This window comes from Hemitrygon akajei, chromosome 8, assembly GCF_048418815.1.
Source record: "Hemitrygon akajei chromosome 8, sHemAka1.3, whole genome shotgun sequence".
In the NCBI taxonomy this organism is placed as follows: domain Eukaryota; kingdom Metazoa; phylum Chordata; class Chondrichthyes; order Myliobatiformes; family Dasyatidae; genus Hemitrygon; species Hemitrygon akajei.
In genome coordinates, this window is record NC_133131.1 from 45,047,391 (window position 1) to 45,075,029 (window position 27,639).

At 44.9% G+C, this 27,639-nt stretch overlaps 2 protein-coding genes across 3 annotated transcripts in view; one reads left to right on the forward strand and one right to left on the reverse strand.

The window, feature by feature from the left end:
* Positions 1-16,747, forward strand: part of LOC140731852 (uncharacterized) — an 89,107-nt gene extending 72,360 nt beyond the window's left edge. The window contains exons 11-13 of the mRNA XM_073053768.1: positions 6,965-7,188; positions 8,477-8,553; positions 14,332-16,747. Coding sequence (XP_072909869.1) covers positions 6,965-7,188; positions 8,477-8,553; positions 14,332-14,499 — 469 coding nt within the window. The 3' untranslated portion in view covers positions 14,500-16,747. The remainder of the gene's footprint in view (positions 1-6,964; positions 7,189-8,476; positions 8,554-14,331) is intronic.
* The window catches only part of LOC140731853 (cytochrome P450 2D20-like), a 91,763-nt gene that overhangs the window by 16,464 nt on the left and 47,660 nt on the right, over positions 1-27,639 (reverse strand). The window contains exon 9 of one of the 2 annotated variants that reach the window (XM_073053769.1): positions 20,799-25,384. The exons of the other annotated variant lie outside the window; for it this stretch is intronic. Within the exon in view, the coding sequence (XP_072909870.1) occupies positions 25,203-25,384 (182 nt within the window). The 3' untranslated portion in view covers positions 20,799-25,202. Of the gene's footprint in view, positions 1-20,798; positions 25,385-27,639 lie in introns of those variants that run through there. 2 annotated transcript variants of the gene reach the window in all.

Here is a 27,639-nt window from a genome sequence, read left to right on the forward strand (position 1 = left end):
AAACTAGCTGCTCCAGGAACTCAGGATGAGCAGCATCTGTGGCTAGAAAGGATCTGTTGACCCTTTGGGTTGAAACCCTGCATCAGTTTTTTTTCCAAATGGACAACCCTTCCAGCACCTCAAGTAATTTTCCCGCAACTTTGAATTTCCAAGTCCTCCGTCATCAGCGTCTTGGTGTCACCTCCAAGCAGAAACTCAGTTGGACCAGCCACATAAACGTTAGAGTCTGAGGATTGTGAAGCAAGTGACTAATCAAATTGGCTGTCACATTTCTGCATTACAATAATATTTCATTGGTTAGGGATTTTCTGAGATAGTGTAAAAAAGTCTTAATTTTTAAATTCATTTTCATTTGCTTTGGATTCAAAAATGTGACAGGCTAAATGAAAGAATGCTGTTGCCCCATTGGGATACTTACCCATATTTCTTTGTAATACAGAAGAAGGCCATTGGGCCCATTGAGTAAATGCCAGCTTCCACAATCCCATTCACCTCACTCCCTCAATTATTTCCCTGTAACCCATTTCTCATCACTTTCCCAGTAACAGCCACCACCCTCCCTCCTTCCTCTATCACTCACCCATACACTAGGGGCAATAGAAAGTAGACAATTAACCAAACAGCCCCCATATCTTTGAGATGAGGGAGGAAACCACAAGGTCAATGGGCAAACTTGCAAACTCCACACAGACAATAATATATCATTACAGGACAAGACCTAGATCCATAGTCAGGCTTTAACCTGAGTCCTCGGAGCTGCAAAATGGAAACACTACCTACCGCACCACTTTATATCACGCCAAAGACACACACATCCTAATCCACAGTTGCGGCAAATTTCTTGAGGAGCTGGAAGGGTTGTCACTTTGCCCATTAGGAACAAACTGATGCAGGGTTTCAACCTGAAACATCGGCAGACCCTTTCCTGCCGCAGATGCTGCTCAGCCCCCCTGAGTTCCCGCAACAGACTGTTACTTCATACAGTACAGCTTTACATTTTTTGTATGTATATAATGGTGTATTTACTCATTCATTCATCCATCAGCCTCCCTTTTCATTTAAACAGTATCTATTGATATCACAATTTCTGTTATTTTTATTCAGTTAAAGGACATGGGCCTTGCAGGCTGAGACAGTATATTTTTCTTCTTAAGCCTATCACCCCCACTAGCGCAGAGGTAGCTCAGTAGATTCCTCTGTCCTGGGTAAGTCTTTCAGGTTGTAGCCAAGTGTCGCCCATCTTCTTGGTGTTTCTTCCCTCTCCCAGGGATGAGGTCTTTGGAGCTGCTTTTGGCGTTTCTGCAGCACTGGGTGTTTATGGAATGGGGTTGCCACCCCATGCCCATCTCTCCTTTCACAGCCAGACTTGGGACTACGCGTGGCGGAGTTACAGCATTTCATTACCTATCCATAATTGTCCTCCAAGGCAGCGGTGAGCTACCTTCTTGAACCACTCCCTTCCTTGTGGTATGGGAACACCCACAATCCCAGTAGGGAAGGAGTTCCTGTTACGACATGCACCCAACCGCACCAGCATCCAGGGTTTAGAAGCTCTAACTCTCTGGAATATTGATGGCTGGCAGAGATTCAGGACCATCCTGCTAATTGGCAGTCATGTTTTGGATGCCAAAAATAGAGTATTTAAAAAACAGCTGAATGGAGCCTCAGTGCTAAATTGTAAGCCCAACCAGAGATATCGTCTTGTGTTTTGTTTTGTGCTCAGTTCTCCATCCACTTTGATCCACCGTGTCCCAATCCTAGCTTCAGATATTCCAGCATTTTTGGTCCAAACCATTCTCGTCAAGGACTCTCGTCACAGTATGATTGAGCCAACAAGGACCCAATGGGGTATCAGAGCCTTTTGTCCACAGTGATCAGCCACAGCAAGAAGATTTGACCAAACCCATCTCTTGGTCAGGATACTGTCGAACCCATGCAAATTGGCCGCATAGGAATCTCCGCCAATAAGAGGTTCCAGTGTTGGAGTCAAGGTTGTTGCTATTACTGTGGGGAAGCAGGTAACCAGCGGGCTGAATGCCTGAAGCTGCAGCCGTTGGGAGAACTGTTAAGACCATCCAGTGTCAGGAGGATTGTGGCGGTAGCGACCACTATTCACCGGTTTTGGTGTCACGCTGAGGGTGGAGATCACCTGGGCTGAGGTATGAACGGACAAGAGATGAATGCTTTTTTGGACTCTGGGGCAGCTGGAAATTTCCTGGACATGGGGACCACCCATCAGCTCAGCATATCACTGCAAGAGTTGAGCCAGCCCATGCTCGCAACTGTCTTGGATGGCCATCCACTTGGTTCCGGGCAGATCTGGCAGCAGGCATTGGTCTTGCAGATGAGGATTGTAGATCATGTGGAGGACATTAGTTTTTATAGCATTAAGACTCCTTACAGACCCTTGATCCTCGGGCACCTTGGCTCTCTCAGCATCGCCCTTCCATGAATCCAGTCATTGCAAGAAGTTAAGCTTTCAGCTTGTTGTTCAGACTCCCAGACTCTCCTGAGACCAGCGGCCATTGAGGGAGCAGACTTCTGTTCGGGGTAACCTGGAGCCTTCAGGAAACCCAGTCCTGCCTTCAAGGGCAGACAAGCCAGCTCCAACAACAGGCCTGTGTGAGTCCCAGCCCCATCCAGTCAGGGGTGTGCTGGAACGAGATCTCTATTCACAAACAAGCCAAGGAAATGTCCAAGAGGTCCGGAACTCTAGCAGATAACCCAAAGGGCTCCAGTTGCCAGATCCTGTCTAAGGGGAAGACTCCAAGATGGAGTTCTTCAGAACCTAGTCCCAGGAGCACAAGGACCATTTGTCATGCCTCACTGCTGATACCCGAAGATATGGACGAGGATTTGGACTGTGATTTGGCATCTGCTTTCACTAATCACACTTGTGAACCTATGGAGGAGTCTCTGGGGTCTGCTGAATCACCCCTGCTACTTAAAGAGCTTCAGGAGTTGTCCTCAAAGAAAGGTTCAGGGCTAATTGCAGCATCCAGGCCAGCAGAAATCCCTTCTGCCTACAAGGATTTGGAGGAGGCCTTCAGCAAGGGCAAGTCCTCGACTCTTTCTATGATGTGCTATAGATCTACTGTCAGGGACCTGTCCTCCGCAGGGTCACTTATAAGCAATCTCAGGCCTGGAAAGAAGCACTATGGAGGAGTATGTTAAGGGGGCTCTTGCTCTGGGATTCATTCACCCGTCCACCTCACCTGCAGGTGCTGGTTTCTTCTCAGTACAGCCTGTGGCCATGTATTGATTATAGAGGGATGAATCGCATAATGGCCACTGGAAGTTCGAAAAATTGATGCTCACACCATTAGGTTTGAGGTACCCAGATGGAATATAATGTTTTGCAGCTCCAACCTGAGTGTGGCTTCACCACAGCAATAGAAGAGGTCATGAACTGACATGTCGGAATGGGAAGCGGAATTCAAATGGGTGGCCATTGGGAAATCCAGCTTTTTCTAGCCGACGGATCACAGATGCTGTCAAAGCTGTCTCCCAATCTACATTGGGTCTCATTGATATTCAGAAGGCCACACTGGGAGCACCAGATACAGTAGATGAGATCAACAGACTCGCAGGTGAAGTGTAGCCTCACCTGGAAGGACTGTTTGGGGCTCTGAACGGTAATGAGGGAGGAGGTGTAGGATCTGCTGTAGCAGTTGTTTCACATGCAAGATTAAGTACCAGGAGGGAGATCAGTGGGGAGGGATGAATGGACAAGGGACGTAGGAAGTGATCCCTGGGGAAAGCAGAAAGTAGGAGGGAGGGAAAGATGTGCTTGGTGGTGGGGTCCTATTGGAGATGGCGGAAGTTACGGAGAATTATGTGCTGAATGTGGAGGCTGGTGGGGTGGTAGGTGAGGACAAGAGGAAGCCTATCCATGGTAGAGTGGGGTGAGGGCAGATGTGGGCAAAATGGAAGGGAAGTGGTTGGGGGAAGCGTTGATGGTGGAGGAAGGGAAGCCTCTTTCTTTGATGGAGGCGGACATCTCCTTAATTCTGGAATGAAAAGCCTCATCCTGAGAACAGATGTGGCAGAGACAGAAGGATTGAGAGATGACATTTTTACAAGAAAGAGGGTGGGAAGAGGTATAGTCCAGGTAGCTGTGAGAATCAGTGGGTTTATAAAAGATATCAGTGGATTAGTTGTCTCCAGAGATAGAGACAGACAGATCGAGAAAGGGGAGGGAGGAGTCGGAAATAGACCAGGTAAATTTGAGGGCAAGGTGGAAGTTGGAAGCAAAGTTGATGAAGTTGATGGGCTCAGCACCAATGCAGTTGTCGATGTAGTATAGGAAAAGTTGGGGAGTGATACCAGTGTAAGTTTGGAATAGAGACTGTTCCATGTTGCCGGCAAATATGCAGGCATAACTAGGACCCATGCGAGTGCCCGTGGCTACACCTTTCGTTTGAAGGAAGTGGGAAGAGCCAAAGGAGAAATATTCAGGACAAGTTCCGCCAGACAGGAGAGTGTTGGTGGGTCTGGTGTCTAGAAAGAAACGGAGAACTTTGAGGACTTCCTGGTGGGGGATGGAGGTGTATAGAGACTGGACATTCATAGGGAAAATTAGATGATCAGGTAATCTTAGATAATTACCAACAGCCAGACGAAACAGGTGAACCGAGCTTTGGAATGAAAGCTATGATGCAGCAGGCCTTCAGGATCCACGGTTTTCCTGTGAATATTGTGTTGGATTGCAGTCCGCAATTTGCATCACATTTCTGGAGGGCATTTTCCAAACTGATTGGGGCAACAGCGAGTCTTTCCTCTGGGTTTCACCTGCACGGGAGAACTAAGATATAGAATATATCCTTAGATGCCTGGCCTCTGAAAGAGCATATGAATAGTTCTATTGTTTGACGTGGGCAATGGTCTCCCACAACACTTTACAGCTTTTGGTTCATGGGATGTCCCCTTTCAAATGCCATTTTGGGTGTTCTCCACCACTCCTCCCTGAGCAGGAAGCCGAAGTTGGAGTTCTTGCTGCCAAAGATCTTGTCCAATGCCACAGGGAGAAATGGACTCGGGCAAAGAAGATTTTGTTAGCTTCTACCCAGAAGGCTGAAATAAAGGCTAACCGCAAGAGAAGACGGAGACCAGATCTACAGCCTGGCTAGCAGGACTGGCGGTCAACTCAGGAATAGCCTTTCTGAGTGGAGTCCAGGAAATTGGTGCCCAAGTTCACTGGACCCTTCAAGATTATCAGGAAAGCAAACCCAAAGGCTTACACCTTGTAGCTCCCCAAGACCCTCAGGTTAATCTCACCTTCCACATTTCCAAATTAAAGCCTGTGAACACCAGCCCTTTAGCCCCTCTGCTATTAGTCCTGCCACAACCCAAGTTTGTCAATAGGGAACAGGTCTTCACTGTGAGAAGAATTCTGGATTAATGAACTGTTCAGGGTGTTCAGAGGTTCCTCGTGGACTGAGAAGGATTCCGTCCCGGGAAATGATGATGGGTTCCTGAAAAGGACATCTTGGATCTGGCCCTGATCCATGACTACCATCATCATCTCATCAAGCAGCTAGGGCCATCAGGAGTCAACAGTAGGGGAGGGGTTCTTGTTACGACACATATCCAACTGCGCCAGCTTACAGGGTTCATACGCTCTAACTCTCCGGAGTATGGATAGCTGGCACAGCTCCTTTAAAGTTTCAGGACTGTCCTGCTAATTGGCAGTCACGTTTTGTGCACCAAGAATTTAAAGAGTACCTGAACCGAGCCTCAATGGTCAATCATAAGCCCAACCTGAGATATCGTCTAGTGTTTTGTTTTGTGCTCAGTTCTCGAACCAGTTTGATTCCGTGTCTTGATCCTAGCCTCAGATACTCCAACATTTGGGTCCACAGCATCCTTGTCAAGGACTCTCATTACAGTTCCAGGATTTAGTCCTAGTGATGGTAAAGGAATGGTGATGTATTTCCAAGTTATGAAGGCATGTGCCTTTGTTAGAAGGAAGCAGGTCCACAGGTTTGGTAAGTGAGACAGAAGGCACTGATTACAAATCAACACATTAACCATTTATTTACAGGCAAACAGTAAAACATTTCAACCAAACATCTGTCACCCTACATTACAGAAACTACAACACTAACCACTCACTAGCACTTCAAACTCAACAGGCACTTCATTAAGTCTCCCCAAGTTACACAACTACAAAACTAAACATTCAACAGATACCTACCTACGTGTGCATGTGGCCCTCCTGTATCTGCAGCAAACTTTCCCAATGGTTCTTCAGCACTGGTTGAGACCTCAGTGTGAAGATGAGCCCCTGGAGACAAAGGAAAGCCTACGAGTCTCCTGCACATGCTGTTCTTAAACCCTTGAGGTGCCTGGAAACTGACACTGGTGTCATGGCGAGCGAGGTGACCAATGGGAAGGAGATGCTGCATCCCTCAAAAGACTCAATCAACAACTGGCACAGTGAAGGGGCTTTTGACTGGCAAGCAAATTAACCCTTCACATTACAGGCTTGGAGGGCAGCTTCCAAGTGGCAGTGTTCCCAAGCTTTTGGTGACTTTGTCCTTGCTGGTAGACATCATGGGTTTGGAAAGAGTCTTGATGAGTTGTCCGATAACAATGCAGGGAAATTACGTCAGCACTCAGATCAACGTCCCATTTAACACCAGAGACTGTTTACTCAGAAAAGAGAGCTAATACCTGAAACTACAATAACTTTACTCAATAGACATGGGGTATTTCCTCCAGGAAAATTCAGTGAATGGAGGAAAGCTCTACTGAAGTTATTCAAATGTTATACAGTTAATCTCAGTTATTTATGTGGGGGGGGGTCACTGAGCTTGAGTGACAGGAAATTTAACCAATCATCTCCTCACTGACTGTGAATTATATTGTAACCATTTTCCAGTTTTGAAAGTACATCAATATTTTTCCTGCATTTCCTTAAGGTTAAAATGACCTGTAGCTTTGCTTATGATGTCTGTTCCAGTTCCTTTCAGTATATTTGTGCTGGCTCTTCCAATCTGACAAAGTACAGGATTGCATCACGCTACACTCTGGACAGTAGAGGTGAAGGTATTGCTCTCCTGCTTCTGGACACCCCAGTGGCATTCACTGGCTTTCAGCCAATTTCTCTGCCCAGCCCTATGAATCAGACAGAAACAGCTCAAACCAGCTGCAAAGTCACGGGCCTGCAGGACACCACACGTCAAGGTAAGACAAGCTGCCATTTAGCATACAAATACAAATTGTCTTGTGGAACAGTGCAGAACGGAAGGATTATATTCAAAATAGAAGCAACTTGTCAGAGTGTTGTGACATTTAGCCCTGCAGCCACACGGCTTTAGGCAATCAAGTTTGACCCGGACCTCTGGTGCTCAGTGGGACTTGACAGGTTGAGTGGCCTCCTTTAGAACCGTCATAAGGAAGTGCTGGAAATACTCAACCAGTGAGGCAGCATCTGTGGAGAAGAGAGTAGGGTTACCTTATGAGGGTCCATTGTCCTGAAACATTAACCCTGCTCCTCTCTCCACAGATACTGCCTGACCTGCCAAGTGTTTTCAGCACTTATTTCAGGTTTCCAGTATCTGCAGTTACGCTTCAACTTAAAACTCCTCAGTGTCCTATTGCAAATACTGAGCATAGTTGGCAAATGAATTGGGGTTCAAACACAGGATAATTGGACCAAGGTTAATTGGACCACCAAATATTCAATCCCCTCTCTACATCCTGCTCTCGATACACTTCTGGGAAGTGAAAAGACAGGAACTTCAGTACAGCACAGACTGAATCCCTAAAAGCCAAGAGCAGGGATACCACTCGGGCAAGTGGGCATCAGTGCAGCCAGATACTTAAAGTACATACGAGGCTTTCAGCTGTAGATTGGATACAGAACATAGAACAGTAAAACTCAGGAAGAGACCCCTCAGCCCACACTGCCTGTGCCATCTAAGATGCAAGTTAAACTAAACCGTTTTGCTTGCATATAATCTAAATCATTCCATTCCCTGCACGTTCATGTCAATGTCTAAAAGCCTCTTAAATGCCTCTTTCTTATCTGCTTCTACCACCCTGGCAATGCGTTCCAGGCATCTTTTACACTCTACGTTAAAAATAAATGCACATCTTCCTTAAATTTCCTTACGCTCACATTAAAGCCATACCCTCCAATATTTGACTCTACTGAACAAAAAGACTAATCTATCCTATCTGTGCCCCTCATAGTTTTATAAACTTTTATCAAATCCCCCCCGCAGCTCCCAACTCGTCAGAGAAACAATCCAAGATAGAAATTTATAATGAGAAAGTAATTAAAATGTGTCACAATAACAGAAATGAAGAAAGTATAGTCTAAAATGTTTGCAGAAATGATGTTATAGTCAGTGATTTACATCTGTATCTTTTCAATCTAAACCTAATCCAATTAGCTTGTAAACTGTTTGTTTCTGGGGTCAGTTAGGTACTTGAATCCCAATCATCGACCTCCTGTTTCTTCCGACAGGTGAATGGTATGTGATTGCTTCTGATAAACAGCGGATTGTAATACATGAAGTTTTTCAACATCTCAGAAACTGTCAGGTATGTCTATACACTGCTGCATTTGAGTTTAGTAGAGGGAACGTGCCTGTGCATTCAGTCTGCAGATGCTAACAATGAATTTCAAGGCACATCCAATCAACATGCAGTGGCTGTGTCCTGGCTCCTGTCCTGTCTGAGCTAAATTCTGGACCATAAGGATTCCTAATGAGAAACCAGATTCTGACAGATAGAAGTGGGGCAAGATTTAAAGGGGACCTAAGGGGCATAGAGGGTGGTGGGTATATGGAACGAGAGGAGGAGGTATAGTGAGTACAATTACAACATTTAGAAAGTATTTGGGACAGGTTCATGGATAAGAATGGTATGGGGGTTTATGGACCAAAGGCAGACAAATGAGATATTCTTAGAGGAATCTTAGCTAGGCCGCTGTGGTAGAGGACAATTTAGCGCAATGCTATTACATCTCAGGGCTCTGGAGTCAGAGATCAATCCCAGTGTCTTCAGTAAGGAGTTTGTAAGTTCTTGCTGTGGAGTGCATGGTGTTTCTACAGGACTTCCAGATTCCTCTCACAGTCCAAAGATATACCAGGTCGATTAATTGGTCATTGTAAAGTGACCCATGATTTGTGGTTGTAGACCAGTGCCCCTCAAAAGGCCAGAAGGGCCCACTCCACGCAGTATCTCTAAATAAATCTTGGTCAGCATGGACAAATGGGGCAGAGGGGCTCGTTTCCATGCTGTATAAGGTATTAGCTATTCAGTATGCTGGTTACTACTACAAGATGAGGACTCAAATTATTGAAGATAATATCTTGGGCTATTAAACAAAGAACAGAACAGCTACATTGCCCGCATCCACCATGAAACAAAATTACACTAAACTTATCAGCCAGTACCTGGTCCAGATCCTGCACTGCCTGTGTGCTCATGTATCTATCTAAATGCCTCAATTGTGTCTGCTATTGATGAACCTGGTTGTCAACAATATTGATACTTCATTACTGCCACCTACTGAAGTGTGTCATGTGACTGAGCTTTGAGTAGCGATACTATACATGGAGAATTCCAGAGGTAGTCCTTGTAGAGAGTTGGGTGGATGGGCAGACTTCGCCTGAGTGCCTTGTGCATCTGGTGTGTCAGTATGTACGTACCTCAGTGACACATATTTTATGCAGTGATAAAGACGAGCAAGGTTGTGGGTAATTTTCAAATTGGCAAACTCTAAATAGTGGGGTGGGATTATGTATAATCATACAAATAACCTGCAAGAGGGTGGCACAAGGTGAGGGGAGAAACATTGCAGCATACTGAGGTTATGTACTTTGATAAGAATTGAAAAATGGACTATTATTGACATAGTATGGTACAATGGAACAATAGAGTCCACAGAGAGATGCAGGCATTGTCCTATCAGGAATACAGACAGTTAATGCAGACTTAAACCATAAGACCATAAGAGATAGGAGCAGAAAAAGGCCATTTGGCCCATCAAGTTTGCTCCACCATTTCATCATGGCAGACCCATTTTCCCTCTCAACCCCATCTCCTTTCTTTTCCCCTTAACTGTTCACTCCCTGATGAATCAAGAACCTATCAACCTCCTCTTTAAATACACCCACTGACCTGATCTTCACAGCTGCCTATGGCAACAAATTCCACAGATTCACCACCTTCTGCCTAAATAAATTACTTATTTCCATTCTAAATGGGCATTCCTCTATTCTGAGGCTATGCCCTCTGGTCCTAGACTCCCCCACTATACGAAACATCCTCTTCACGTCCACTCCATCTATGCCTTTTAACGTTTGATTGGTTTCAATGAGATCTGTCCTCATTCCAGCAAGTACAGGCCCTGAGCATTCCTCATACATTAACCCTTTCACTCCCTGAATCATTCTTGTGAACCTCCTCTGAACCCTCTCCAACAACAGCACATCCTTTCTTAAAGGGCCCAAAACTGTTCACCATTCTCCAAGTGAGGCCTCACCAGTGCCTTATAAAGCCTCAGTATTACACCATTGCTTTTATATTCTAGTTCTCTCAAAATAAATGTTAACATTGCATTTGCCTTCCTCACCAACAACTCAACCTGCAAATTAACCTTTAGGGAATCCTGCATGAGGACTCCCATCCCTTTGCAACTCAGATTGTTTGAATTTTTTGTCCGTGAAAATAGTCTACGCTTTTGTTCCTTCTACCAAAGTGCATGACCATACACTTCCCATCACTGTATTCAACCTGTCACTTTGCCCATTCTCATAATCTGTCTAAGTCCTTCTGCAGCCTCGCCGCTTCCTCAACACTACCTGACCTTCTACCTTGCTTCGTATCATCCACAAACTTGCCCACAAAGCCATCATTCAAATCCTTGACATATAATGTAAAAAGAAGCAGTTCCAACACTGATCTCTGTGGAACACCATGAATCATTAGCAGCAAACCAGAAAAGGCTCCTTTTATTCCCACTCTTTGCCTCCTGCCAATCAGCCATTTTTGCGGCACCTTGTCAAAGAGCTTCCGAAAATCCAGGTACACAACATTCATTGACTCTCCTGCTATTTGTCAATGTCTATCCTGCTGGCTATTTCCTCAAAGAATTCCGACCGATTTGCCAGGTAAAAATTTTCCTTCAGGTAATGATGCTGACTTTGACCTATTTTATCATGTGCCTGCAGTACCCTGAGACCTCATCCATAACAACTGACTCCAACATCTTCCCAATCCTGAGATCAAGCTAACTGGCCCATAATTTCCTTTCTTCTCCTCCCTCCCTTCTCGAAGAGTGGATGACATTTGCAGTTTTACAGTCCTTCGGAACCGTGCCAGAATCTAGTGATTTGTGAAAAATAATTACTAATGCATCCATAATCTCCCCAACCTGCTTTTTCAGAACCCGTAGTCCAGGTGACTTATCCACCTTCAGAACTTTCAGTTCTCCAAGCACTTTCTCCCTAGTAATAGCAATTGCACTCACTTTTGCCCACTGACACACTTGAACTTCCGGCATACTGCTAGTGTCTTCCACAGTGAAGATGGATGCAAATTCTTATTTAGTTCATCCACCATTTTCTTGTCTCCCATTACAACCTCTCTAAAGGTGCTTTCCAGCAGTCCAGTATACACTGTCGCCTCTCTTTTACTCTTTATATCTGAAAAAAAAACTTCTAGTATCCTCCTTGGTATTATTGTCTAGCATATTTCATCTTTTCCCTCATGGTTTTCTAGTTGCTTTCTGTTGCTTTTTAAAGGCTTCCCATTAATTTTTTGCTCTATTATATGCTTTCTCTTTTGCCCTTTTTAACTTTTCCTGTCAGCCATGGTTAGTCATCCTGTTTTTCTTTGGGATGTATCTATCCTGTGCCTTCTGAATTTCTCCCAGAAACTGCGGTATTCCTGCTAGTGTGCCCTTCTAATCAACTTTGGCTAGCTCCTCTCACATGCCTTTGTAATTCCCTTTACTCCACTGTATTACTGATATATCTGACTTTAGGTTCTCCCTCTCAACTTTCAGGGTGAAGTCTATGATATTATGATCACTGCCTCCTAAGTGTTCCTTTACCATAAGCTCCCTAATCAAATCCTGTTCATTATACAACACCCAATCCAGAATTGCCTTTTCCCTAGTAGGTTCAAATACAATCTGCTCTAAAAACCCAACTCATAGGCATTATACAACTCTCTCTTGGAATCCAGCACCAACCTGATGTTCCCAGTCTACCTGCTTATTGAAATCCTCCATGACTATCATAACATTACCCTTTTGACATGCGTCTTCTATCTCCCATCGTAATTTGAAGCACACATCCTGGCTGCTGTTCAAAAGTCTGTATATAATTCCCATCATGGTCTTTTTACCCTTGCAGTTTCTTAACTCTACCCACAAGGATTCTACATCTTCTAATCCTATGTCACCTCTTTCTAAGAACTTGGTTTAATTTATTTACCAATAGAGCCACCCCTCTGCCTGCCTACTTGTCCTTTCAATATAATGTATATCCTTGGATGTTAAGCTCCCAATTATGATCTTTTTTAAGCCATGACTCAGTAATGCCCACAATGTCATACCTACCAATAGCTAACTGATCATCTAACTTATTTCATATACTGCGTGGATTCAAATATAGAACCCTCAGTCCTGTATTCATCACTCTTTTTGATTTTGTCCTCCACTTGCACTGCAACTCATCCCATTGACTGCAATTTTGCTTGATCATCTGCCTGTACCTCCTGACAATCTTCATGCACACTGTATATCAACTGCCCCATGATCAGTCCTAAAACTGGTTTGCCATCCCCCTGCCAATTTAGTTTAAACCCTCCCTAATAGCTCTAGCAAATTTGTCCGCAAGGATATTGACCCCTCTTGGGTTCAGATGTAACCTGTCTCTTTTTTACACATTCTACCTCCCCCAGAAGAGATCCCAGTGTTCCAGAGATCTGAAGACCTACCCCCTGCACTAGTTTTCAGACATCTGCCAAATCATCTCATTCTTACCCTCAATGGTGCAAGTTATTGCAAAAAATTAGAAGGCAAGTAGAATGTTGAACTTTGTTGTTAAGAGATTGGAGTACACAAATTTCGGAAAGATTTCCTGCAGATGTGCAGGACGTTGGTGAAGCCACACCCGGAGCTTGGTGTACAGTTCTTGTGGTTGGAGTCCTGGATCAAGGGGGCTGTCCTATAAGTAGAATAGGCCTAGCCTCTGGGGTTTGGAAGAAAGGAAGTGATCACAGTGAAACATATAATAAACCAAGGAGACTTGTCTGGATAAAGCTAGGAGAATGTTTCCACATTGGGGAAGATCAAGATAAGGGACTGGATGCTTAAGATTGAAATGATGAGGACCTTCTTTTCTGAGTGCTCATGAATCTTTGAATTCTCTACCCTAGAGAATTATGCTGCTGAGTCATTAAATACTTAGAAGACTTATTTGACTTTGGAGTAATCAAGGGTCTGGGCATGGAAATGTCTCAAGCCTGGATAGATCAGATCAACTATGCCATGTAAACCTTACTCCTATTTATTTCTATTTTCTCATAAGGTAATAACCAAACACAGCATATCATACTTATATTCAGTCTCTTTTGGGACTGAATATCCAATCCATAGGACTTCTTATCTTCCGAGTCCTTCCTCCTTGTAATCTATTTTACTCAAAAACTGAAATGCTGGAAGAATTCAGCCGGTCAAACAACATCTGTGGGAATCGAAACCAGTTAATAGTTCAGGTCCGAAATGGAGAGGAAGTTCTATTCCACATCCCACACAATATCTACATATTGTATCTGTGTGTAAGTGTGGCTACATCAGTGTCTGGGTAATGTTGCTAATGAGAGTAGTGAACTGTAGTTTTTCACAGAGCTGATACAGGAGTGCAAGCCCAAAGCTGGTTTGGTTAAGACAGTGTTCTGCCAGCATTTTAGTTAGCTTTTACTTCAGATTTCAGCATCTGCAGTGTTATTTGTTTTCCATTACTATTGGAGTTTGGATGTCATCTCTCTGATAATTTGAGTTTATTGTTGTGTGCACAAGTATGGTGGGGTAAAAGTACAATGAAAAACATGTTTCTACCAACAGCGTCACAGTCACGCAGATTAAGAAGCGCACGGGGCATACAATTGTTCTTAAACTGTCCACAAAGTATACAAGAGAGAAGAAAAAGATTGGAAAACAAGACATTAGTGCAAGAACACAACTAGAAATGAGTGCACAGTAGTGTAAAAGTTGGTTAGTGTGGGACTCTCATCATTCCCTCAGTCCAAAGGCCGAGTATAGTCCAGTGGATTTAATCACCTTGTGTTTGTGGTTTGTTGCAGGTCCAGACAGGCAGCCCTTTAGTGTGTCTTGAAGCAAATGAGACCTGGGTCCTCACAGCAGTCAGAGGTGGATGTTCGAGACTTCAGAATGATTACCGAAGAATCAATGATGTCTTGTCGAAAATAAAAGAAAAAATTGATGCCCCTTCTGCTGCAAATGATAACTGACTGTACATATGTTGTCACACCCTTGCCAGATAGACACATTCCAAGGCTCCTGGATTACTGGTCCAGTAACTTAGCCACAGATTGTCACTAGGCAAGCAATCCAGAGTTTGTCTCCTGCCTTGGGATTCAATAAGCACCCATTGGCATTAATTCTATACTGTTCCAGTTCTATTCCATATCCCACACAATATCTACATATTGTATCTGAGTGCTTGTATCTGTGTGTAAGTGTGGCTATATCAGTGTCTCGGTAATGTTGCTAAGGCGAGTAGTGAACTGTAGTGTTTCACACTGGACGGAAGTGTTCCCTGGAGTAGGGAAGAACTCAATGCAAATTCATGATCTCAATTTGTTGGTTTGAAGCATCGCATCAAGGTTTTCAGAAAGCATAAATTTTGTAAATGTAGGAAGTGAAGAGGATGGACACGTGTGACAGATGAAACTGTAAGCAGAAAAGTGTGAGTGTTTGTCCTGATGTACCATACCTTTCTGTCTGTCAGTTCTCTATGTGTGGATAATGCACAAAGGAGAGAGTCTGTGAGAGCAAATAATCCAATCCATTGAGTCAGTTGGAAAAGGAGGAAAACTGTCATAAAGACAATTTGTAGCAAGTACGTTACATGTTGATTACACTTCTTATTACACTTATTTATTCTTAATAAACTTGGATGTAATTCTTAATTTTTTCTTTATCAATTGCTAACACTGCAGAGGTTGTAAACTAAAGTAAATCTTGTGAAGACATGAATGTGATAGTGGAAATCTACATTAACAGCTCTATGCATGCCAGGAGCATTGGGAAGGTAGCAAAATCTCATCCCACCAACACAAGTTGGGAAAGCCCCATCCCAACAACTGGAATTTGCAATTTCAGAATCAGACTCAGGTTTATTATCACCGGCATGTGACGTGAAATTTGTTAACCTAGCAGCAGCAGTTCAATGCAGTACAGTACATAATATAGAAGAAAAAACCCAAAAAATAATAATAGAAGAAAAAGAATAAAATAATAATAAAGTACAATTACAGTATACATATATTGAATGGTTAAAAATTGTGCAAAAAACAGAAATACTGAATATTTAAAAAAGTGAGGTAGTGTTCACGGGTTCAATGTCGATTTAGGAATCAAATGGCAGAGGGGAAGAAGCTGTTCCTGAATTGCTGAGTGTGTGCCTTCAGGCTTCTGTACCTCCTACCTGATGGTAACAGTGAGAAAAGGACAAGCCCTGGGTGCTGGAGGTCCTTAATAATGGACGCTGCTTTTCTGAGACACCACTCATAGAAACATAGAAAACCTACAGCACAATGCAGGCCCTTTGGCCCACAAAGCTGTGCCAAACATGTCCATACCGTAGAAATTACGTAGGGCTACCCATAGTTCTCTATTTTCCTGAGCTCCATATACCTGTCCAGGAGTCTCTTAAAAGACCCTATCGTATCCACCTCCACCACTGATGCCGGCAGCCCTTTCTATGCACTCACCACTCTGCATAAAAAACCTACCCTTGATACCTCGTTGAAGATGTCCTGGGTACGTTGTGGGCCAGTACTCAAGACGGAGCTGACTAAATCCACAACTCTTCGCAGCCCCTCCCGTTCCTGTGCAGCAGGCCTACCCCCCCCCATACCAGACAGTGATGCAGCCCGTCAGAATACTCTCCATGGCATATCCAAAAGCATATTCCATACAGACAGGCAGATCACGAGGAAATCTCCCTTTATATCCTGAGGATTTGCATCAATATTCATTTGTAAATGAAGTTTTGTTAGAAGAATGAACCCAGTTTAAAAATAGATAATGGATTACACACTCAGATCTTTTCTGTGTGTACTGTATGATGAGATGAGTGTAACATTATTTTCAACATGAATAAGCAAAACTAGCTATAATAGATCAATGCTTATGTCGCAGTGCTGCACCTGATATTTTTGCTTCTGCAATGACCACGTACAAAATGGTAGAGCTGTGTAATATTTATTAAAGGAACACTTTATACATTGATGAATAGCTTCGACTCTCTGTGCAGTTCAGATTTTGGTATTTTCTTATCACTGTAGAACCAAAATCAAACACGAGTGTAGAAATGTCCAGTCATCTCTCTGCCTGTCTCCCATGTGCATGGACACTATTCCCTCATACAAATAAACAGGGATATCAGCATGAATACATCCAGGATTGCGCCTTGGCTGTAACATTGACTAAAGGAACTGCAGCAACGTACTGGTGGTCTCCACCATCCAAGGTCAATGGTCTACTCTACCTGCAGATTCCTCAGCAAGTCACATGGCATCCTGGCATGCATGCATATTCCCTTTCATTTGTATCTGTTGGATCAAAGCCTTGCAGCTCTCTACCTTACAGTATTGCGTGATCACCTTCAACACAAACATGCAGTTCTGGTTGCCCAGTTACAGGAAGGGTGCAGAGGAGGTTCACAGGGTGCTGCCTGGATTACAAGCTATTGGCTATAATAGGAAGATGGACAAACTTTAACTGTTTTCATTGGAGTATTGGATGGTGAAGGAGGGAGTTGACGTATAAAATTATGGGGAGGGGAGGGGGAGGGGGCTGAGATTGTCAGAATCTTTCACCCCAGTACAGAAATGTTGAATACTAACACTGAATACTGTGTTGGCGCGTGGCCAAGTGGTTAAGGCATTCGTCTAGTTATCTGAAGGTTGCTAGTTCGAGCCTTGGCTGAGGCTGCGTGCGTGTCCTCCAGCAAGGCACTTAACTGCGACAACACTGGTGCCAAGCTGTATGGGTCCTAATGCCCTTCTCTTGGACAACATTGGTGGTGTGGGAGAGAGGGGAGACTTGCAGCTTGGGCAACTGCCAGTATTCCATAGAAAAAAACCCTTGCGCCCTGGAAACTTTCCAAGGTACAAATCCATGGTCTATCAAGACTAACGGAGGCCTACACACTAGAGGGCACAGCATTAAGGTGAGGGGGAAAGTTTAACAGGAACGTGCAGATCATTTTTTTTTATACACAGGGGTCACCGCAAACCGGTTTAATATGGACAATATTCTTGTGGACTTGGGGGATGTTAATCATGACCGGAATATAGGTGATAAGTCAACTATAAGTCACTCATAAGTGGCTAACACACTCAATTTCGTTTCTAAAAGGGTTTATCTAACGAATTTAATATTAAACACACTGCTCATATTTTCCTTGCATGAGTATAGTGATAAGTCAATAGCATCATAACATTTTAAGGAACGTTTGGAAATTAAATACAGAGCGCATTTTTTCCTCACATGCCACACCAATATTGCTGAATCAATGGGAGACCTGGGCTTGTTTCCCTGCAACAAGACGGTCCCATCGTGGGCTGATGGGAGACAGCGATACTCGAAGGGGGTTCCTTATGTCCAGTTTATTCCGCAATTTAGATTTCGTGGCTCTTCAGCACTCGCTTCTGTCCCACTTGCTCACGTTTTATTTCCGCTCAAAAAACTCAGCGGGTTTGTATTTAACCGCAGGGTGCTTGGACTCAAGGTGCCGAAGCAGTTTTGAGGGCTTCATTGCCTCATTAGACAGCCTCCGGGCCCGAACTCCAGCTTCCCATCCGCCCGCCCGCCCGCCGCCTTGGCCAGGTGCGGCTGGTCGCGGGTGGGGTGAAAGGACAAGGTCAGGGCCGGAGGTCCCCGTACCGGGATCGCGGCGTTCGCAGTCCGGAGAGAGCGACCGACCGAGCGAGGAGTGCGACAGGGCGCTCGCTCGCCCGCCTCCCTCATAGGATCTATCGGCCGACAAAAGTTTGGCTGGAAGGATGAATTTCAGTAGATCGCAGCGAGGTAGCTGCTGTGCTACTTACGGAACCCTGAGCCTGAATTAGATCGTCTGCGAATATTTTAGCACCGGATTCCCCGTGAATATTCGGTGCGCTAAACAGGTTCCGAGGCGGCGCCCATCTGTCCGCACTCCAGGCCAGTAGCAACGGCAATTCCCGCCGGTTACCCGAGACCAACCAGCGACCCCGGCGCGAGGCGGCCGGTTACCCGAGTCCAACCAGCGATCCCGGCGCGAGGCGGCCGGTTACCCGAGTCCAACCAGCGATCCCGGCGCGAGGCGGCCGGTTACCCGAGTCCAACCAGCGATCCCGGCGCGAGGCGGCCGGTTACCCGAGTCCAACCAGCGATCCCGGCGCGAGGCGGCCGGTTACCCGAGGCCAACCAGCGACCCCGGCGCGAGGCGGCCGGTTACCCGAGGCCAACCAGCGACCCCGGCGCGAGGCGGCCGGTTACCCGAGTCCAACCAGCGACCCGGCGCGAGGCGGCCGGTTACCCGAGTCCAACCAGCGACCCCGGCGCGAGGCGGCCGGTTACCCGAGGCCAACCAGCGACCCCGGCGCGAGGCGGCCGGTTACCCGAGTCCAACCAGCGACCCCGGCGCGAGGCGGCCGGTTACCCGAGGCCAACCAGCGACCCCGGCGCGAGGCGGCCGGTTACCCGAGGCCAACCAGCGACCCCGGCGCGAGGCGGCCGGTTACCCGAGTCCAACCAGCGACCCCGGCGCGAGGCGGCCGGTTACCCGAGGCCAACCAGCGACCCCGGCGCGAGGCGGCCGGTTACCCGAGGCCAACAGCGACCCCGGCGCGAGGCGGCCGGTTACCCGAGGCCAACCAGCGACCCCGGCGGGAGGCGGCCGGTTACCCGAGGCCAACCAGCGATCCCGGCGCGAGCGTGTCACTGCGTTTATGCGACTGATGACCTCGCGTGCGTTCGACAGTGGCCGTGACAGGGCATGAGGAAAGGTGCAGCTGACTCATATCGTTTCCTATCGCCAAATCGTATTGTTTCCTCGCAGCCCGGTGGTTGGGAACCACTGCAGTATGGTAGGTGTTGGCACCACGCTGCCACTACATTTAGTGAAAGTAAATAGACATATAAGACGCTTTTAAATATGCACATGCCTATGCTGGGAATGGAGGAGAACGAATCATGAACAGCCAGAAGGTAATAATTTCGTATCCTATTTGGCACAGACACCATGAGCCCAAGGGCTGAACTTTTCTGTTTTATGGATGAGCTTGTAGCAGCTTTTATTGCTCGCTGGCTCTTGGAAGACTTTTGGGAGCTGCATGTTACTGAGAAGGCCACATTCGTTCTCCATCTTTATTTGCTTTTGAGCCACCTTGCAGTCCTTTCGGTGTAATGCAGTTTTAAGCGTGGCCTTCCGCGGTTTAGCCTCTGTGACGCTGAGGGAACCAGGATATTTTTCCACATCATGATGGCGGGGAGCCTGTACCAATGCTGTGATGAGGTCTGGAACTGAGTGGACTTGGCAAAGGGTATGTTAACTATGTCAATTCTGTTAACTGCAGCCAGTAGTAGGTCAAGAATAACTCCAACTTCCTTAAGTCAAATCAGCAAATAACAGAGAAATCCAGATCTTTAAGATCCTAAAAAAATGAAGGAATAATTCCCCTGGATTTTTGACTATGCAGTTATAAGCATGAGGCACTTTAAAATGGTGGGTGAAGAGGGCAGTAAATAAAGTGAAAGAACTTTATCTCATCAGTTGCAGTATCGTGTGTGTGTGTGTGTGTGTGTGTGTGTGTGTGTGTGTGTGTGTGTGTGTGTGTGTGTGTGTGTGTGTGTGTGTGTGTGTGTGTGTGTGTGTGTGTGTGTGTGCGCGCGCGCCCTTAACCCCTGGTGGAGTCGCTGGGGCGCTGTCATGACAAGCTTTTTGCACTGATCTTTTGGTGATTGCTCATCGTGTGACGTGTCTTGACTGTGACATTGTCACAGAGTTATTATTCCCTTCCACCCACCAAGACCACACTGACCTTCAATCAGCTAGTTACACGTACTCTGCACCAGTCCCATTATATTCACCCTATATATCCATTATATCAACCACCACTCCCCACCCACTCCTCCAGATTCTTATCACTCACACAAGAGGCAAATTACAGCAGCCTAACTCTAACCCTATCAACCAGTAGGTTTTGGGATGTGTGAGGAACCAGGTGCACGGAGAGGAAACCCATGTGGTCACAGTGAGAATGTGTAAACTCCACAAACTGCACCGGAAATCAGGATAGAACCCAGGTCACTGGTGTTACACCAACAAAGGGGAGGAAAGATGAATGAGTGTGGCCATCAGGGAACCACTGGTGATGCAGGATTGACATGTCTCAGAGATTCCATACTCGGATTGTGCTGAGAGTGTAAAGCAAGCAGCAGCCGTTCCCAATTTTTCTAGGTGTGCTGTTGTAGAGACTGTATTTTTGATTATATCAAAACGGTGTGGAAATGACACAGAGAGGAACGCAATGCAATGTCACAATAATCTCTGTGTTTAATCATTTTACCAGGAAATAAAGTAAAAGTGCATTGTTAAAATAGCAATTAAAACAAATGAAATATTACAGTCTTGGATGAAGAAAGAGTGTGTTTGATTTCCAGTGGTCATTTATGGTTTATGAACCAATGGCATTGAATGTGGCTTTGCAGCTTTGACTATACACCCGGGGATGCCCGTCTCTCAGAAAGTCTTTGTATTGGATCTTAGCCATTCAGACCATCCACAGGTATGAAATGGGTTCCATTTTACACACATCCATTAAATATTTTGTCAATAAATTAGAAAATACAGAAAATCACATTATTATAATCACATTACCACAATATTGTAAAAATCACAAGATTGATAAGAAAGAACAATTATGGAAAGTGGAGAAAGGAAACTAGTTCTGCCATTTGCAGGAACAAATGTACGTACGTAAGTCAGACTTGTGAATGTGATGATATTAGGGGAGCTCCCTGATGTGGAGGGGTTTCTGTAAGTCGGGTTTTTATAACACGTGGGGGCCTACATTTGGTCTGGGATGGAAAAAGACTGAATCCTTCACTAAAACTGACACAGCACCTCAATATACCTCCTTCTGAAGCAAATTCCCATATTTCTCACTTCACGATGACAAAAAGACCATTCAACCCACAGAGTCAGTGCTGGCTCACAGAGTATTCCCTAGTTAGAGATCTGTAAATTATTTTTCTTCATGTGCCATTAAAATCCCATAATATTTTCCACTCATTTACACATTCAGGGTAATCTACAGTGACCAATCAACCTGCCAGCTGCAGGTTTTTGGGTTGTGAGAGGAAACCTGAGCACCCAGGGAAATCCACACAGTCAGAGAGCATGCAAACTCCACACAGACAGCATCTAGCTCAGGTGCTGGGGAAAGTTACTAAGGCAAAACTGTCTCATTCAATACCTTCCCTCGGTTTAGTCTTCAGACTGTCCCAGGGCCCAGTCTCACCCTCTGGTCTCAATGTCAAGATAGGCATGAGTACAGAAGCTGGGATGTTATGTTGCAGTTACACGAGACATTGGTGAGGCCACATTTAGAAAATCGTGTTCCATTTTAGTCACCCTGCTACAGTAAAGATGCCAAAAACAATTCAGAAAAGATCCTCAAGGATTGAGGGACTGAATTATAGAGAGGGATTGAGTAGGCAAGGAAATGTAGGAGACTGAGGAGAGAGCCAGTGGAGGTGCATAAAAATCACGATGGGCACAGATCTGGTGAGAGGAGAGAGATTTAATAGGAACCTGAGGGAGAACACTTTCACTCAGAAGGTAGACCGTATATGGAATGAGCTAATAGAAGTGATTGAGGCAGATACATTAACAACATTTAAATGGCACTTGGACAAGCAATTGGATAGAAAGGTTTAGAGAAGAATTCCCAAAACTTTTTTGGGTTATCATGCCCTTGGCTCTGATATCACATCTCCAATATGCCCATTTCCCTTTCTGGCCATTGCATAAAAACTGTAAAGAACTTTGATTTATGGTGCATAGTAAAAAAAAATAGAAACTGCAAAAAGCAGAGACAATTAATTGCAAATATATTCAGATCTATTTAAAGCTATAGATAAAATTATTACTTTATTTAATTACAGGAAAAACAATTTTCATCAAGAATTTTAGAGCATACATTATCAGACCAACTATTCACCACTTCTTTGCATTTTCACTGTTCACTTGGTGCAGTGTTATCAGCTTCTCAAAAGGCTGAATGTCACTCAGAAGGTGTCTCATCCCCACATTTAGCAATTTGCAGTTTTTTTTTGCTTTGAAGGAAGTTGGGTGACTGCATTGAATATTATGTTGGAAAGGCAATAAAGAACATTTTGATCTTTTTCCACATTGCAGGATAGTGTTCAGAAATTTCTTTCTACAACCAAAAGACTTAGTGTGATGTTCTGAACCTTGGCTTCAGCTCAAAGTCATTTTCTAGCAAGATCAGTTCTTCCTCCATCCTTCCTGTTAATTCCTCATTGCAAGTGTTCAGGAATGGATTCATTATCCAATCTGGAATTAGGACTGAGGGAAGATCCTGAAATCTCTCTGACATGTCTTTATGCAGCTCACCTAGGTGGCAAGAGTATACCTCCCTCACTGCTGGCAAAATCAGTTCTTCTCGAATTGTATGGGGCTTTTCAGATTTAGCAATGAGAAAATAGAATGTTGATTGTGGTAGGCAAACCATCTCTGTTTTGTTGTGAAGTATTGGAAACATGTTTAGAAGTGTTTTACATTTCTAAAAGTTTTCACTAAGTGACTGAAAATTAATCAGGTTCTTGTTTGCTTTATCAGAGTGTATTCTCTTCAAATGTTCAAGGAGCCTGGACAGTTTCATTGCCTCATTTGAAAAAAATTTCCACACAACAGACTTATTGGCTGTAACGCTGCTTAATGGTGGTATAAATCCATATTTCAGATACTCCACACTACACTCTCTATACTTCTTTTATGTTTGGTTTGTTTCTGCCATTTTCATTCTGGATTTGTGGCCACTGTCAATTGCCTATTGTCCAAGTTCAACGTAAAGTGCTGCGATCCATAAAGGAGAAAGCTATGAGATCATCATAGCTCAGGCAAAACCTGACTCAGTGCCTAAACTGGAGCAGTGGGGCTGTGGGCTGGAGAAATGTGATCAAGACTATTTGAAAGGGCAGATTCTGAACTTTACCCCATTGAATGCCATACCCTAATGCATAGGTCCAGAAGCCACAGGATTTCTTGCTTTCAGATTCCAGATACACAAGTGTCACATTGCTTTTCAACAACTATAGCATTCTATGAGCAAAATCTAACTGAACGGTAGGTTAGCAAGAGATGAGTGATTACATGATGATTATAATCAACTCTGAGGCACTTAGGATCAAATGCTTATAATAATTAATTCATTTCTTAAATTAACCTTTAATCTCCCAGCTGACCCCTTGCTATCGAGCACCTCTCACCATCTGCTTTATCTTTATTGCTCCCTTAGAAACTCCCACCACCCCTGGGGTGGCAATATCACCTACTCTGGGGCTACGGGCCAAATGCTGGGAGGTGTGTCTAGCTGAGATGGACATCTTGGTTGGCAGGGACCAGTTGGGCTGAAGGGCCTGTTTCTATGCTGTATGACTCTGTCACAAGCCCCAAACCCGAATGTGGGGGGAGAGAGGAGGAGTGAACAGTAAGCTGAGTTCAGATGGGAGTCAGATGTGTTTAGTCAGTGTGAGGTGGATGTGATGGACCTCTGATCCTATTGGGCAACAGAAGGAGATAATGTTTGTAATCACCAAAATACAGGAGAGAATGATTATGTTTATAGTTTATAAAATGCAATATCAAATAGTTTTCCAATAATTTTAAGAACATGCATTATTTTCTGATTCAGACAAATGATATTAATGTTGATGCTAAACACAAGAGATTTTGCAGATGCTGGAAAACCAGAGCTGAACAAACAATTACCGGAAGATCTCAGTGGTTCAGGCAGCATCTATTGAAAAAAGTTAACAGTGGATGTTTCGGGCTGAGACCTTTCTTCAGGACTGGAAAAGAAGGGTGAAGACACCGAATAAAATTAGTGGGAGGGGGAGAAGTACTTGCTAGAAGATGAAAGGTGAAGCCAGGTGGGTGGGAACAGTAAAGGCTGGAGAAGAAGAAATCTGATAGGAGAGGAGTGAGGACCAGGGGGAAGGAAGGACACCAGGGGGAGGTGAAAGACAGGTGAGGAGAAGAGGTAAGAGGCCAGAGTGGCAAGTGGAAGAAGAGGGAAGGGAGAGGGAAGAAAATTACCGGAAGGAGAAATCGATGTTCATGCCATCAAGTTGGAGGCTATCTAAATGGAGTATGAGGAGTTTCTCCCCCACCGTGAGAATGGCCTCATCATGGGAATAGAGGAGGTCAGGGACCAACATGTCAGAACAGGAATGGGGATAGGAATTGAAATGTTTGGCCACTGAGAAATCCCACTTTAGGCAGATGGAGTGGAGGTGCTCGATGTAGCGGTCCCCCAATTTACGTCAGGTTTCTTCAACATAGAAGCTAGATCAAGAGACAAAGAGTGAGCAGGCGAAGGATGGAGCCTGCCCAGCAGAACCATATGGGTGTAACTGGGGATCAGTGCAGGGGTGAGGAGCTGGAAGACATGTTGCTCTTATCCTTGCAGAGATTGTCTGGCTGTAATCTTATTTCTAGTGGCAGGAGGGTTGGGTGTCAAATACTGACATGTTCCTTGCATTATTCTTCCGCATCTTTGTACTGTCTTGGGATATTTTGAAATTACATCTTCATATTTTTATCTTTAAATTAAACCATTTCAAACCACAGTATGCCATGGAATATGGACAAAACCCAGGCAGGGAAGCTCCTGGGAAAAGTCCCACACACATCTTATCTGACTTTAACACAGAGCCGATAGGGGGCTGGACTGAGGGTAATTCCGAATTGAGCATCCTTGCAGTTTGGCTTTGGCTCATTCTCTGGGAGAAAGAACGTAAATCTTTGGAGCATGTACGTGAAGAAGATGAAGAGCTCTGTCTTTGCCAGCTGCTCCCCCAAACACACACGATGACCTGTAGGGGCAAGGGGCAGGAGAGGTCAGTGTCCCAGAACAGTGACAGGCCGGCTCTAGTTAAGCAATGAATTCCCACGTGCTTCTGCTACTGTTGTACCACTGTGGTGATGCTGAAACCATGGATTTCATGAAGCAATTCTGCCAATTCCAACTCTTGCTGAGAAATTCACAAATCTATTCCCAATTTAACTGAGAGGAATTTTGGCAGCCTGTGTGCTATCCTTGAGTTTTATGTTGTTTATAAACATAACTCTGGACAGGAAGCTGTCAGAATTTCCAATGCACTGGCAACATTGAAAGGAGAAATAAAAAAGCCATTGTGCTGCCTTTATGGCAGTTATTTAGTTTATAATATTTTCGCGTAGTAATTTGTTAGCATTTTTTTAGTCAAAGTTAGGATTGTTTAAATCAATTGATTTGTCTGTAATACATCGCGGCTGCGATGACGTCACATCCGGGTTCGCCGCGTCTTGTGGGGAATTACCGGTTTGAGATTCACGCAAGGGTGGGGGTCACTCACATGTGCCACCATAATGCCGGCTAGGGTTTCTCTATGCACCAAAGACACAGTGAAAGCAACGCTGTAAGTCATTAGATAATCGATATTTTGAGTTAAAATGTTAACGCCGATTCTGTTAAAAGTAACGACGGTCGGTAAGGTTTACCTTTTCGTCAGTTAAAGAGTCGGGATAGTTTGTATTGAAGTGTATCTAAAGCAGCCAATGGAGCAGCTAGATTCTGACTGTATGCTGCACTTTAATGTAATGTAGTTATTGTAGTTTTACCTTTGCAAGTATTCACAATGTAAATGTGATATTTAGAAGGAAACAAACATTGTACCAATCTTGTATTGTTTTTCAACAGTTTTCACCATGCATTAATGTGAAGAGTGAACAGTAAATGGTTAATCTTACTGCGGCCTCGTTTGCATTGATTCTGGTTTACCTCGGCATTACGTCACACCCGAGTGAGAACGTTACAGTGAAAAAGCGTTGCTTTCACTGAGTCTTTGGTGCATAGAGAAACCCTAGCCGGCGTTAAGTCGTTGTCAAAGTCGTCGTCATCCTGCGACAGGGGCAGTAGGGCATCAAGTAAGGCCACCCAAGCCATTGCTAAAGCAGAAGCCGCCAAGGTGCGAGCGCACTTTGCCAAAGAAGAATTAGAAGTAAAGATGAAAGCGGCTGCCAGAGAAGCCGAAAACCAGAAGGAAAAGGGTAGAGGCACAGTTAGAAGCGCTGAAGCTAGAACGAGAAGCAGCAGCTGCCGAGGTGGAAGCAGAGTTAATAGAAGATGCCGAAGAAATGCATGATCCGGTTGACGGAAAATCTACTTCAGAAAAGATCAGATTGGAACGCACAAGTGACTATGTCCAATCTCAAATAGAATGGAAGACTCTTTCTTCCTCTCCTTACTTATTCGATAACGTCCCACTTCATGAGGAGTCTTGGAGAGGCCCGACGGCATCACGTCCATCCAAGGAAGATAATTTACCCTCGCAACTCCGCGATGAATCCAGGAATGCAAGGGCTCACGACAAGTACTTCTTGACACCGAACTTACCGGATTTGGGGAGAAGAGAGGCAAAGACTGAGTCCAGACCAGCAAATTCCATAACAGATGTACGCCCTCAGTCGCGTACCCGAAGACGTGTTCCCTCAGCCCGCACGCCACTTGCAGATGAATCCGTAGCACGGTATTTCGCACGACAGGATCTCGTCACTTCAGGACTATACCAGTTCGACGATAAACCTGAAAATTACCGTGCACGGCACTCCACATTCACCAACGCTATCGACGGAGTCCAGCTCAGAGCAACCCAGGAGTTGGATCTTATGGCAAAATGGCTGGGAAAAGAATCATGCGAACAGGTGAGACGCATGCGTTCAGTGTACATCAACAAACCCGAGCTAGCATTGAAGAAAGCATGGGAGAGACTTCAGGAGGGCTACGGAGCCCCCGAAATTATTGAGGCGGCGCTATGCCAACGTTTGGGAAATTTTCCTAAGGTGTCAGCCAAGGACCACACCAAGCTAAGAGAATTCGGAGATTTACTCATGGAGATTCAAGGCGCCAAAGAAGATGGCTACTCAGCTGGTCTAGTATACCTAGACACTCCAACCGGGATTAGACAACTCGTGGACAAACTTCCATTTGGGCTGCAGGACAGGTGGTTGTCTGTTGCCTCAGATTACAAGGAAGAACACGAAGGTCGATTTCCTCCCTTCGAGTATTTCACCAGGTTTGTGTGCAAGG